Source organism: Oryzias latipes, chromosome 9 (genome assembly GCF_002234675.1).
Source record: "Oryzias latipes chromosome 9, ASM223467v1".
In the NCBI taxonomy this organism is placed as follows: domain Eukaryota; kingdom Metazoa; phylum Chordata; class Actinopteri; order Beloniformes; family Adrianichthyidae; genus Oryzias; species Oryzias latipes.
Window position 1 is genome coordinate 17482721 of NC_019867.2, and position 12846 is coordinate 17495566.

General features: G+C 42.5%; 1 protein-coding gene across 3 annotated transcripts in view; it reads left to right on the plus strand.

Moving 5' to 3' along the window:
• The first annotated feature begins 3433 nt into the window (after nucleotides 1–3433).
• tcf7l1 (transcription factor 7 like 1) overlaps nucleotides 3434–12846 on the plus strand; it is a 30402-nt gene continuing 20989 nt past the window's right edge. The window contains exons 1-3 of one of the 3 annotated variants that reach the window (XM_020705586.2): nucleotides 3434–4419; nucleotides 4502–4574; nucleotides 4651–4778. In XM_020705586.2, the coding sequence (XP_020561245.1) occupies nucleotides 4234–4419; nucleotides 4502–4574; nucleotides 4651–4778 (387 nt within the window). In that variant the 5' untranslated portion in view covers nucleotides 3434–4233. The remainder of the gene's footprint in view (nucleotides 4420–4501; nucleotides 4575–4650; nucleotides 4779–12846) is intronic. The other 2 variants (XM_011479088.3, NM_001252248.1) reach the window with 2 other exon arrangements.

Consider the following 12846-nt stretch of genomic DNA (forward strand, 5'->3'; position numbering starts at 1 on the left):
TCCATGATTGCGCTGGGCACTCCCATTCAGACTTAGTTTGATGACTGAGGAGGTGAGCTAATCCGGAGTGGTCATGATGCAAAAGAGTTGAGTAAGATCAGCACTGGAGCCTGCCCTTTGCCTGAAACAACAAATGATAAGTTCCAGGTTTTGCAAATCTGTTGATGCTTCTGTAATGACTATATGGCAGCAGGCTCCAATTTTATGCTTGTGTGTTGGGATCTAACCACGTCTTGGATAAATAAACACCAAAGACATGTGGTAATTACTCTGATAAAATGGTGTTTTTGGACATGACCTCGTAAAAAAAAAAAAAAAAAAAAAAAAAAAAAAAGGTGAGCAACATGCATGTTATCCATTTTTACAGTTTGAAAGCTGCGTGTGTTAGGAAAGTATAAGTACTTTCCTTGAAAATGGTAAAAATTAAAAACAAAATTAAAATCCTTTCATGTACAGACCTACATTAGCCAGGACGAATCGCAGAAAGAGGGTCATGGTTCAAATCCCAGCTTTCTTTATGTAGCGTTTACCTGTCTTAGTAATGTGTGTGGCTGTGTAACAAATCAGTTTCCAAAATAAAATGAAATTACACAGTTAAGGTCACCTTATACAGAGCTAACAGGAAAATATTAAACAAACTGACAACAGGTTATATAACCTTGTAAGTGAAATATAATGTTAAAAACGGAGAAAATGTAAATTAAAAAAATTAAGAAAATTCTTGTGCTTGTCCTGATAGGTGTGATGTTGGAGAATCCAAACCAGCACAGACAGGCAGAGATGGTTGAACAGAGGATTGGCAGATCTTCATTAGATGAGCTAAAAGTGCAGTAGAGCAGGAAATCCCAAAACAAGAGGACAGAAACTGGTTGGGGCAGAAGCAGCAGGGAGGACGCAACAAAAACATCTACTGAAGCACTAAAGAAGAAATATTGATTAGGATATTTACTTTTTTTTTTCATATATCTGAGCTCAAAGCTTATATTGACTGATGATTGACTGTCCCTTTTGGACATCATGTTGCTTCATGAAACAACAGTTTGAAGCTCACATGCTGGTTTGTTGCAGCACAGGACGAGAGTAGCTTGAACTGTTTTAACCATTTCAAAGCGGTGTTGGTTTAGATTTGTTTAAGATATAGCAAAAAAGACGTTTTATTCAGCAGCGTGGATGAATGAAAGAACATGACTTATGCATCGGAGACAATCACTGAGATCCAAATCTCCTGAAGTGAGACAGACAGAGGCAACAGTGGCTCGCTTTGTGATCTGACATGTCCTGCACACACTTTAGCTGGTATTATGAGAGAACTTGACAGGGAGGGTTTGGCCTGGCAAAACATGTTGGACACACTGCAGCAGATCAGAGCGTACTGCTTGAACATTTCTGAAAACAGAGAACGGAGAGGGAGACGTGGCGAGGAGATGGGAATTATTCCTGAATTAAGCACCAGCCTGATTGGAGAATGATTGACCGATGGTTGGCAAAACATGAAAGGATGACCTTGAATTCTCCAAAGTGAGTATGGATTGGCACGCAGCATCTCTCCCCACCTTTGCTGTACACTCTCCTCCATTACAGCCGTGAAACATGCAAACCACAGAATACTCAGAGAAACCCAGGCGTGAGTGTGCCGCATCCCTGCTTTTTTCACATTCTCTTTAGTGAGAAAAAAAAAAAAAACTGAACACACAGTCACGTACGGCATGCCAGAGTTGAGAGAGCAACTTCAAAGTAAGGCAGATGCAGGGACAGCACCCTCTGAATAAATTTTCTGTCCACCAGTCAATCTGCCCCCAGGCTAAGATTGTGGCTGATCGCATCTCTCATGACTCCTCATCAACTCCCGGTTTAAGCCAATCTCCCCCAAACAAGGCAGTCAGTCTGGGGGGGGGGGGGGGGGGGGGGGGGGGATATAATAGAATTATTTCACATGCTGAAAGTAAAATGACTTTTCACCAATTATTACAATTCTCTTGTGCCAAAGGAATAAGGATTTTAGGAAGAAATCAGCTTCATTCTGTAACACTCAACACTAAAAGTCTCTTTATATGTGTTCCTATTAGTCTCTTCAATGTGCTTCATCACAAAGCTGTTCCTTTAATTATGCTTTACTTTTTGGAAATGCATATGTCTGTTTTTTTGTTTTTTAAAAAAGGTGTCATTGTTTCAAAGATTTGTTAGGGAGCTGTGTCCGAATATGGTCATTATCTTTTTTTCCCCTTTTAGCTTGTTTTAATATTTGATTTCTCCGTAAATCATTCATAAGACTGTGCTGCATGAACGTTGAATAATCGTAATTACACCTGCTGGGATGGAAACCGTGAATTTATCATACAGAAACATGTATACATTTTGTGTGTGTTTTTAAAGGGTGTCTGGGAACAATGTGAAACCAAGGGATTTAAATCTAAAAAAAATGTGCACGGAAAATGTGCCTGCCTCCAACTTTTAGCTCCAAGGAATGGTGTGCGGGCCCGAGGCCAAATATTCATCGGAGTAAAAAAAAATAAGCACAAAAAGAAAAAGCATTAATAGCAACTGCACTGAGGTTACGGGACAAAGCAGTGTGCAGCTGAACCAAAATGTGTACAGTATATAGCTGTAAAGTGCATGTGCACATGCACACACCCAGAAGGAATCAGGGGATCTAATGAGGTCCATGGAGATTGCTGAATTGTCAGTCAACCCCTCAGCTTGCTGACACTCAGTCAACAACATCAGTGACGTACTTTTCTGAAACAGGCAGCTTGTGAAATGGTAAAGTCTGAGGTCATGGGGCAAAAATGGAAAACAGGCCGAAAATTATTCTAAATAAATAATTTATCAAGGGTTAAATTCTATTTGTAATTTCTTTTTTCTTATTGGAAAACCTTTATGTTAGTGTATGATTAAGATCTAGTAAGTTACTCCACAGGAACCAAACAAAAGAAAAAAAAAAAGGAACTACTTCCTCTGTCCTTTCCAAGACAGCTTGCAAAACCAGCCCAACAATCCTGTTCCTCAAATCAACAATGGAGCAATGCGCTTCAGTCCACAGAGGAGGGATGAGAAAAAGAGAGGGCCAGGCATGTCCTGTCACACACAAACCCCAGCAGCTTTCGCGTCCTGTTGCCTCACTGTCATGCCTATAGTTGGGCCACAATAGGTAAAGCTTATCCCAGGTGTTGGCGCGCATTGTCTGCAAGCACAGGCGTGCAATTTACCTGGAAATGTATAATTATGAGTTTGTCACTAAAACCAGGCCTGTCATCTTCACCCAGTTGGAGGCAGTTTGGTCTCCGGTGTCTACCCTGAGCCGGACTGAAAATATGGGCGCATGCCAAATAGTTTTTATTTTAGCCAGATCACGTGACTTGCGCACAAAGCCCAGCAATATTAGTTAATGAGGAGGTCGTAAACTTCGCTGTCCTGACTTTGGTTTGCGTGGTGGTTGTGAGTCGGTGGCTTGAGGGTTAAGAATAGCTGATGCGCGCAGCGGTGAATGAAGTGTCGGTTTTCAGCGCAAACTCCTCCTCTACGGACAGACTGCGCTTTTCTTCCACTTCAACAACCAAGTAGTTCTCGGAGCGCATTCCCCGGCAGCAATGTGGATGGAAGAGGCGACCCGTTGATTGAATCTTTTTTTTATTTTGGTTCTTTTTTTTATTTTAAACAAAAAACACACTAGTTTTCTTTTCCTTTATTGTGCGTTTTTTTAAAACAAACTTTGTGATTGTCGTGTTTTTTTTTCTTCTTTCTTGAATTAGGAAAAGTGTTTCTGTTTGAAAAGAAAGTCGGAGTTTTTCCTCACTTTTTTCCGCTTCCGTCTTGTTTTGTCACACATGGATGTCAGAAGATGAGATCAGACGTGTTGCTCGCTCTTGACTAGGCTCCCCGACGCTTGGGTTGTTTCTGTAGAGGAGAGAGAAAGCCCCGACTCTTCAGGAGCACGCAGATCCACGCAAGGACCGCAAAGTTGTCCACGAGCTGCGGAGGAGGCGAAAGTTTGGCAAAGCTGCAGCGCGCACGGTTCCAAACGTCACACTTCCACCGATATTTGAGGCTGTGGATTTAGGAACGCGCCATGGACCGAGAATTGAGGATGGAACTGGAGTTTTGAAACATGAACTGTTTCTTGTAGTTACTTCACTGCACCAGTTTGGACTGAAACGAAAGAGAGGGAAAAAACTGTTGTCGAGTGTTTATTTTGTATTTTTGGTCTTGTTTGAGCTGATCGACTGGTGTGCAAACATGCCTCAACTGAACGGAGGCGGCGGGGATGACTTAGGGGCCAACGATGAAATGATCCCCTTCAAAGACGAAGGGGAGCAGGAGGAAAAGATATCCGAAAACGTTTCCGCGGAGAGGGACTTGGATGATGTGAAGTCGTCCCTCGTGAACGAGTCGGAAAACAACAGCAGCTCGTCTGACTCCGAGGTAAATTGTTATTAAATGCTCCCAGCGCGCAGTAATCACCCAATGTGGAGAGTTTTCACAGTTTGCCCTCCTGTGCTTGCAGCACGCAGAGAGGCGCCCCCAAACCAGACCAGACTCAGAAAGTTATGAGAAAACAAGAGAGTACTTCAGTGAAGGTGAAGCTTTGCTTCTCTTTTACGCGCTTTAGTTAGTAGATGCGCCTTCTAACAACTTTCCCCCCTGTCCCTGCAGCGCTGAGGAGACAGCAAGATGGTGGCTTCTTTAAGAGTCCCCACTACCCTGGCTATCCGTTCCTCATGATCCCAGACCTCACCAATCCATACCTATCCAACGGCTCACTGTCTCCCGGTGCAAGAACAGTAAGTGTCCTGGTGAATCTACTTTCTTTCTGCCGCGCACACGCTGCAAAAAAACTTCAGCCGTGCGTAAAAGTTCCTTGCACACTGCCAGACCGCCATATTCCCTCCAAGTGGCCTCTCAAGGAGTTGTTGTAACTACTTTCTTTGTCCTTTCAGGGGGTTATACATTTCTCACTGCCACTCACTCTCACCCAAACTTGCATATGGCAACTAACCATTGTGTGGGGGCAAAGTTCCAAATGAAAAACATTTCTTCCTTAAAGGGAGAAAATCAACAAACACACAAACTTGATCTTCATTATTTACTTTTCAAAGACCTCGCCTCACTAAAGCTGATCTTATCTGTCACCACTGTTCTCCTATAGAGACTTTCAGGCGCATGAAAACTTCTCTTCTTCAAATATTTAGTTTAGAACTAAAGGTATTTCTAAAGTTTCTACCACAAGGTTGCTCTCTTTTTTCAACGTTTTTTTTTGTGGTGGTTTTAGGCTTTTCTTCAGACTGCGGGTGAACCATCTTTGTAAATGTTAAAACCCACAATCGAGTATCTACACACAGCACAAGGGAAAAGGCTGTTCCTTTGGTTATATCCTGCATTGTAGATGCTTTGACACACATTAGAGGCCGTGTCTGTGACAGACGCTGTCCAGACACTTTTAATGTCCAGATAAGGCTGACAGGCTCAAGGAAGTGATGCCGATTGGGTTCTTCAACTTGTGTTTTTAACTGCCGTTGTTGGTGAAGTTGCATACAAAAATAAGTTTATCCTTTTTTTGTTTTTTTTTCTTGCAAATGTGCATATTCAGGTTTTCATAGTGAGAAGCTGTTGCATTGACGTGTTTATAACAAATGAGCATGCATAAATCCACTGTAAGGCCTAAAGACGTGTAATATGCAGTTACTGTGACTCTAAACCAATATGCACAGCTTGAGGAAGTTCCACCAGCAGTACAGGATGAAGGCCTGTTTGGTACATTTTAAACGGGGCTCTGCAAACTTCCTTGAGCTAATCCCTGCCAGAGATCAGCGTCCAACCCCCCCAAGCCCTGTCGCAACCCCCCTCCCCAAAAAAACGTGTACTTTCGTTAAAGCCTGGCAGACAACTGGCTGAAAAGAGGCTCCCCAGAACCACCACCGCTCTCCCACCCCCCACCTTTCTGTCTCCTTTTCACTGTTCCAGGCCCGCTCCCCTCGCCTCCCCTCACCTTCCATTCAATTAGAAAGGCGTTAGTTGACCATTGTCATTCTGAGCAGTCTTGATGGCTTCATTGGAGGTCTCCATTGGGGCTCATTAACTAAATGGCTGCTCTCCCCGCACCATGTGATGCGTGGCGCCTTCACTGTTGCAGGTTTTCTGGAAAGCTGTTCAAAAAAAAAGTGCAAAAATTTGTCATTTGGATGTGTTTTTTTTTTTCCTTAAATGACATCCATTTGGAATCTAGTAAACCAGGGTTATTTGGTTCCTATCATATCTGGTTCCTATCCTATTTTTTTGTAAAAAATTCGTTCTTTATGCCTGAGGCATTTGTTCAAATAATTAAAAGGGATTTAAAGTTGGGAGGTATAATCCTCCATATTTAAAAGAAGAGGAATGAGGTCATTGGGACAGAAGGAGCTCACTGTCAATCATCTGCATGGCAGAAAACAAGCAGGCAAACAATAGCTGGCATACTTAGTGGTTGTCTTAAGGTCTCCATGTTGCCCTCCCTACTGACTTAGTGAGAGCACGGTGAATGTGATTGATTGGAGGCCCTCTAGTCTTAGACTTGAGTCATTTAAGAGCTTGAACAGTGAATGCTGGGTTTGTTTACACCTGTGGATCCTTGGAGTCTGATCTAATCAGCCGGGTCTTTGACCAACAATCATTGCGGGAAAGGTGCAAACCGAGTATAGGGGATAAAATGTGCATTGTGAGCGAATGGATGTTGTCACCTCTCCGGTCTTCGGATGCAAACGACTGTAGTGCTCGCAAAGACTTTATGAGCCTGTGCTGCTGCGAAAGCCCTGCTGTGACTGACGGGTTTGTTTTATGGGCATGGAATGGTATGTGGCTGTACTTGTGCTGCACGAGACGATAAAATTATTCCTGACAAGCAGATCATGTGATTAATACCACGCAACTAAATCCACTTGTTTTTATTTCTAGGTGGAGAGCTGCTGTTTTATAGCTTTCAGTAAATATTTTTGGGATTGCAGAAGTTGTTTTTTTTTTTTAACTATTGGTTTTTGTCTCATTAAAGAACTTCTAGATCTTTTTAGCGTTTTCGCAAAAAGCTTTCAGTCGCTCAACTGTTACTATGTAACACTTTAAAAAAAATTTTTTTTACAGTTTGCTTCCTGATGAAAGATTCAGGTGCCAAATTCTATAAAAGAAATGTGAATGTGCCATCTCCATCATGAGCAATGAGAGACAGGCCTTCATGGGATCAGCACAGGGCTCCCCTGAGGGCCAAGCATAACTGATTTAAAGCCTGTTCAGAGCTGACATTCCGCTGTAATCCACCGAGAGCTGAGGAGGAGGTTTTATGTTTGCAGAGATGTTCCACCAGACTTTTGCCTGCTGTGTATTGTAGCACCAGTGTGTGTTTTTTTTTGCTCCCTCCAAGCAAACCCGAGACATAGTTTGTCAGTTTCCAGCTTTTGCATCTGTCCCGTCCAGGTGGGACTCATGCCACACTCTGCTCGATGCCACCGCTTGTCACCTTCCTCGCCATTTTTGGATAACGGCTAGCACCTCATCATCATCATCATCGCTGAAGGTCGAAATGCCTCTTGTGTGTGAGAGGTTGCAAGTAAGCGAGAGTGAGACAAGCCGTTCAAACATATCTTCATCAAATATGTGGTGACACACTCAAACTCCAGAGCATGATTGCTGAATAGAAAATTGTTGGGAGTTGGAGATAGGAATAGAGAGTTTGTATAGGTCTGAACATGTCAGTGGTGAGGGTTGCATGCCTTCCTGATTTCTTTTCTCTTTTTTTGCCATTCTTTCTGCTGCTTTTAGTGCTCAAAAATGTGCAGACAAAGAAAAGTCAACACAGACATTGTCCAGTAGAATAAAGGGGTCTCTCCCTGCATAAGCAAAGCTTGTTTGTGTGGGGGGTGTCTTTTCATCAGGTGGCTCACTTGGCACTTTACTCATCTTTGCTGTGTGTGTGTGTGTACAGGCAAACAAGCAGCCATGCGTGCCGTACGTTTGTTTGTGCGAAGTCTGAGAGTGCAGGGGGTTGAAGTGGGGAGGAGATGGTGGTGGGTGAGGCGGGGAGAGGGTGGGGAGGGGGCACGTTCAGGTAAAGCCTGTTTGGATATTTTGCAACAGAGGGAACTGTGTATGGTCTCACATTCTGACAACCATTGGTGTTGTATTCCTGAATCTTAGCGCGCAAATATTTTTCTCGGCCAAGCGCTGTGTCAACAGAGCTGATGTTTCTGACTTAGTTTCAGGTTTTGAAAGGGCCCCCCCCCCCCCCCCCCCCCAACACTTCAAAATTAGTCTATTTAATTAGCAACAGATTCCAAGCAACCGCAGAAATGCATAAAAACTCTCGCCTGGAGTTGTTCCTTTCTGATAAGGATCTTTGTGCTTAGGCTTAAGGAAGTAAAAGTGTAAAAAAAAGCTAAACTATAGTTCAACTACTATAATCAAGTAAGGTACAAAGCAGTGTTTCTTTCTTTTATAGCACCTTCTTTGTGCAAACGTGAATATTTTCTCATTTGCATTTCCCTTTCATCATGAATGCCCATGCTTCTCTGCTAACATCTCTTGCACAGAGCTGTGCGAAATGGTGTCAGTCCCGGTCTGTATTCTTCCCTCTCCAGTCTCTGTGGAGACCATGAGCTGGCGTCAGTTCCTCTTGCTTCGCCATAGCCCGCTAGTTTGCTACCTAACCCACCCACTCGCCCGCTTGACATTAGAAATTCTGTTTATAGCGCTCTCTGGCTTCTTGAGCGAAGGGGGCCCATCAGGAGCATCTCTGCATCCTTTGAGGAAAGGATAACCAACATCTCTCCTCTCCAGCCGCAGACTCCCCATGTTTAGTGACATCAATGAATCCCTTTGATGTTCCAAGATGAATATGTGTGATTTTTTTTTTTTTATAAATCAGTTCATGTGTTTTTCTCATTTACCATGTTTGGCCAGAGCTGCCTCGCACGCCGTCAGTGTGTTACATTTCAAACTGTAACACATCTTAGTTCTCCCAAAAATCTCTGCAACGAGTGATGAAATTTTGTCGACCTTGCCTTCACCGCCTGTTGCACATTTAAGATATTAAGGTGTTTGGTGAAAGTTAAAAGGCACTGCCTTTGCTCTTCTGCAAACCTGACTGGATAGCCATCGCTCCACTACTCCGAGACAGAGAACGCTGGTGCAGGAAGCCCAAAGCACTTTCGTTTTTATTGCTCCACAGCTGCTAATTATACTAAAAGAAAAAAGTTTTTTCAGGGAATTATAACTCTGGGAGATGGAGACATGGGGGTGGAGTCATGTATCATGTGTTTTGTGAATACCAGCTTAGTCCTGTCTGCTCTGTGGTATTAACCCAGAGTCCTAGTGCAAACTGGGAGGGCTGGGCCCCTGGATTTGCAAGAAGTATGTAGTCACGCTCACAGAAAGTCACCCTCAGTCATAAAACTCCTAAAACTAATAGTTAAAATAACTTTTTTATTTTTGCATTTTCATTCAAACATCATTGAATCAAAATGATTTTTCGCCCAAATGGTCAGTTTGTTTTTGTTTTTTCATGAGCTGTAATGCAAAACAGTTGGTGGACAAGGACACAAAGCTCACACATTTACAACCGGACACACTAGCATGTTTACACGTTATAGCATATTTTTGAAGTTTACTTTCACTCAAGACCAAACAAGCAGATTCTTAAGAAGTAAAAGGCTGGAATTTTCTTTCAGGATTCAATCATTTGACAATCTATCAACGCTTTTACCTCAGTGAAATTTGTGATGATGTGATTGTTAAAAAAAAAAGTCTGCACAGTGAAATTTGTTCGGTATAGATAAACTCCGAAAATTTTCTGTTGTTTGTGGTCTTTTCTTTTTAAACAGTCTCATGTCTGTGACTGTTTAAAAGTCAGATTTCCTGCTGTAATTGTACCTTAAACTCTCAGTACCATGCTATTAAAATGTGATTGTGCAGAAGGAAGAAAAGACAAAGAAAAAACAAAACAAAAAGCTCTAAACAGGGTTTCATCAGTCTGGTATTCCAACCAGCTGTTTTCAGTTTAGGCACTGCAGGCAGCAGGAGAAGGAGCGAGAGAAGGAGAGCAGGCAGGAGGAGCGATTGTTGATGAGATGTGATGGTGGGAGCACAAACTGGGGCAGATACGGGTGCTGCTTTTCCGTAGGATGTTATCCTGAGGTGGGCCCGGTTCCAGACCTTGAGGCACTCACTTATCAGAGGGATTCTGTCTCCCACAGAGCAACGCTTCTCTGTCATAGACCACAATGCCTCATCATTCCTTCACAGTCACAGGCCAATCAGATTGGGGGATATCAGATCATGCACAAGTAGCATCAGCACAGCTTAGATTTACATCAGGCCCTGCTTCAGGTCATATAAAGGCCACCTGGTCTTTTACTGGCCATGTTGTACTCTATGCATATAGTATCAGTAAGGTTGTAGTGGTCACACTAAATTAAGAAGTGGATGGATATCCGCCCTGGATCAGTTTAGTTGACGGTACAAGCAGAGCAGCTGTTCTTCTTGCAGAAGTTATAAATCATGCTTTCCAGTTTTTGCCACTTGGGAAAGCTACTCTATGCACAGCACATCAAGAATATGGGTGAAAATCCTGAGGCCTCTCCTGCTTTGGGATACATAATCTACAATACTCTGATATCACATTACAGCAGTTCTACTGTAAACATAAAAGTTGCCACCTATAGATGAAAATAGTGTTTTTGGTTGTTCTTAACATGTTTTTGTAGTATTTTTCTTAGGAAATGAGGCTTAAAATTGCATTTCTGAGTATTTCTTATTAAAGTTGTTGTGAATCACGAGCAGACGAAAAGAAGACGTAGCAGTGATAAAGAAGCTCTAATCGGCAGTCTACAAGCTGCCCGCTCTGCTCCATTCTTATTTATCCACTTGCAGACTGTCTGGCTGGATAGCTCTGATATTGCCCACTATTTTTGTTGCACCGCTAATGTTAGGTCTGGGGTGTGAGGGGGCTGTTAGATAGCAGGAGAGTGTGTAAACAGATGGGTGTTGGGAAGTGGGGGTAGGCTTACTCTACATTAACAAGTCAGAGGTACATTTCTGAGGAACTACTGCAGGAACTCTGTTCTGAAAACAAAATACAGATTTTTATAATTTGGCTAAAATTAAAACTAGTTACAAGAATGCTTTTTTCAAAAGACGATCAAAGTGTGATTTTAAGGAAAATGTTTTATGTATAGAGACTCACTGGAATGTCGTTTATCTCTAACAACTAGCTAAATAAATGTATGTAATGCTAAAGACCATTTAATCATACATTAATTTATATAATTAGGTTAAATGATGAACTAACTTCTTTAATTATTCCAAATTAACAAAGACCAACTGGTTTGTCAAACTATTTTTGATTACTTAAATTGTGAAATATACCTCTTTTGCAAATGATCTTTAAATTTTCACTGACAAAATTGGTCAATTTATATGTTCTGGTTATTATTATGGCAGATATTTTCTTTTTTTGTGGTGTTTTAAGTTGTTTGGTCAATATCACACATTTACAATTTTCCCATGAGCTGAGGCTGCTTTTCCGCCTAATATTGGTAATGATTTCACCTTGTAGTGCCCCCTTTCCCCCTCTTTTTACCCCATAAACCAATTGTACTTGTTAGGAAGTCACAATGTTCTCCTGTGAATCAAATTCGATTAAAGCCAAGACAAGGCGCAGGCCGTGTAAAATGCACAGCCTCGCTGTTTTGAAGCAGACTTGTGGATCGTGTTGGAACAAACAGCGAAAGCAGCAAAAGAGAAACACTATAGAGGGGGTCAAGGTTTTTATACTGCCCCCCTACTCCAGGACATCCCATTTTTCCTGACCTTATCAGCTCGATTTGAAATTATGAGGTAATGTTCTGGATTAGTCATGATTAACGGCTGTGATTGCAGGCCTTGTGCTTTGGAGACATAAGGCGGTCTTCAGTGATAGCGGGATTCCCCGCGGTCCCTGCCCTCAGATAATCAGCATGATTTGGTTTCTTTGTTTAATGATTTTATCATGTGATGCACTCAGAATGGGCTTTGGGATAAAAAGCATCTGCTAGACTAAGGTGAATCTCGTGTCCAATGTGGAAGCTTCACAGGTAGATTTCCATAAAGGAAGAACAAAATCCCTCCAATGTCAAATTTCTTTTGTAAATTTTTTTTTTTTTAACTGATCTAATCAACCATTTATGACAAGGACTAGGCCTAGGAACCCCTTTGTTTGATATGTACATGGATTGGAGGAGCTTGCTATTGGAAATCCCTGAAGCAGGCTTTAGGGGCAGGTCTGATTCTCGTGTGAAATGGGAGGGATCTATAGCTTTCGGCTGACTTGACTGGGGCTGTATGGGTGTGTTGGCAGGGGGAGTGCTGGTCATGAATAGGGTCTTTGACTACCTCAGACTTGCCCTGAAAGGCAGGACAAAGACCCTAGGGCAACGGCTTAGAGCCTCACAGCTGAGCTACAGAATGCCTGGCCCAGTCTTGGTCCCTCTTCGCTCGATTTAAATACTACAGTCGCTTTCAGCGTTCTATGGAAGGAGGCTTGCATTTACCGCATTCACCGTCAAGCAATGTCTCCCCGTTTTTGTTTACAGTATACTAATCCCAGCGTGCTTGGCTTAATCCTCTGTCTAAAATCCAGCAAAGGTGCAGCACGGTGAATGCGTCACTGACTCTGTAACCCACCTGAAGGCCCGCTCATGTTGTTCATATTAGGCAGAACTTACTTAAGTCACAGACAAACTTTTGGCACATGTTTGCACCGCTGGTAATCCCATCCCAACGCACAGTTGTTAATTATTCAGCACTTTTCCCCATCTTCGTGCAAGACGGAAGATATTGGCAAGTAGACGA